This window comes from Sinocyclocheilus rhinocerous, unplaced genomic scaffold (genome assembly GCF_001515625.1).
Source record: "Sinocyclocheilus rhinocerous isolate Xijiao unplaced genomic scaffold, SAMN03320098_v1.1 scaffold686, whole genome shotgun sequence".
Classification (NCBI taxonomy): domain Eukaryota; kingdom Metazoa; phylum Chordata; class Actinopteri; order Cypriniformes; family Cyprinidae; genus Sinocyclocheilus; species Sinocyclocheilus rhinocerous.
Window position 1 is genome coordinate 181847 of NW_015647963.1, and position 1277 is coordinate 183123.

At 28.8% G+C, this 1277-nt stretch overlaps 1 protein-coding gene across 1 annotated transcript in view; it reads right to left on the reverse strand.

Moving 5' to 3' along the window:
• LOC107709510 (collagen alpha-1(XXIV) chain-like) overlaps nt 1-1277 on the reverse strand; it is a 125639-nt gene that overhangs the window by 65646 nt on the left and 58716 nt on the right. The window contains exon 17 of the mRNA XM_016514004.1: nt 696-749. Within this exon, the coding sequence (XP_016369490.1) occupies nt 696-749 (54 nt within the window). The remainder of the gene's footprint in view (nt 1-695; nt 750-1277) is intronic.

Genomic DNA, 1277 nt, shown 5'->3' on the forward strand with positions numbered 1-1277 from the left:
GTTGGTATATTAACATTATATCAGTTAATGAAATTACGGTATTTTACTGTAAATTTAAGTTTAAATCGTAAAACCTAAAACGTTGCTACTGTAGTTTTTACAGTAAAATTCCGGCAACCACAGCTGCCGTTTTTTTACTGTAAATTTTACGGATTTTTTTTTTTACAGTGTATATATATGATAATGAGATTTGTATTTTTGGCATTACATTAAGAAATACTGTCAGAGTGCTTCCTAAAAATTAATTGCTTTGTTATATAACAAAATAAAATTTATTTTGATTTTAGCATATAATACTGAAATATATAAAATAAGAATAAACTATGGCAAATATAAAAATATAAAACATATATAATATAAAAAAATAATAAATATGATTATTTAAATAGACGCAAATAGTTAATAATAAACTATGCCATGTTTTTTTTTGAGAGCAGAAATCTGACCTGTTTCTTTTATGTATAACTGACCAACATGCATCACATAAAGTTTATTAGTTTATTAGTATATGTTAAAACTGTGAAATGCAAATGGATTTCCATTCTTACATCACGCACCAAACTTTTGAGTCAGCAGACGACGAGGGAATATACTAATCAGTGTACAAATGTCTCCAAGACCCTCAACAGACAGACCGATAATATTTCATGACCATATAAACCTTAGAAAACACTCTGTTTAACCTTGACGCTCACCTTGTCACCCTGATAACCAGTTTCTCCCGGCTCACCCCTCAATCCAGGTTCACCCTGAATCATACAGCATCAGGATTATAGAATACAGAACACAGCATGCCTGAACTGATCTCATGTATGCATTCATACTGTACATATACAGCAGCAGTCATCAGTTTGCACATGCTAGAATAATACTGCAGTGATGAAATAACACAAATGAGAGTCTGGGAATGATGTAGTGATGAAAACTTACGACGCAAATAAAAACTCTCTCATATTTGAGCTTTTTCTTTGTTTAGATTCCAGCCAGTGATAATTTAGTATCGTTGAGATACTTGTACAAATTTTTTTGTATTTTGAATTAGTTTGTATTTTTGTACTTACATTTTAGTTAAAGTTTTTGTCATTATTATTATTATTATTTATGTTTTTAAATTTTTTATTTCAGTTTTAATTTTAGCTACTTTAGTACATCAAGTTAAAATAAATTGAGAAATGTTGCAGGCAACTCGCTGAAATAAAATAAGTTTAAGGTTATTTTTTATTTTACATATATATATATATATATATACAGTGGTGTGAAAAAGTGTTGGCCCCCTT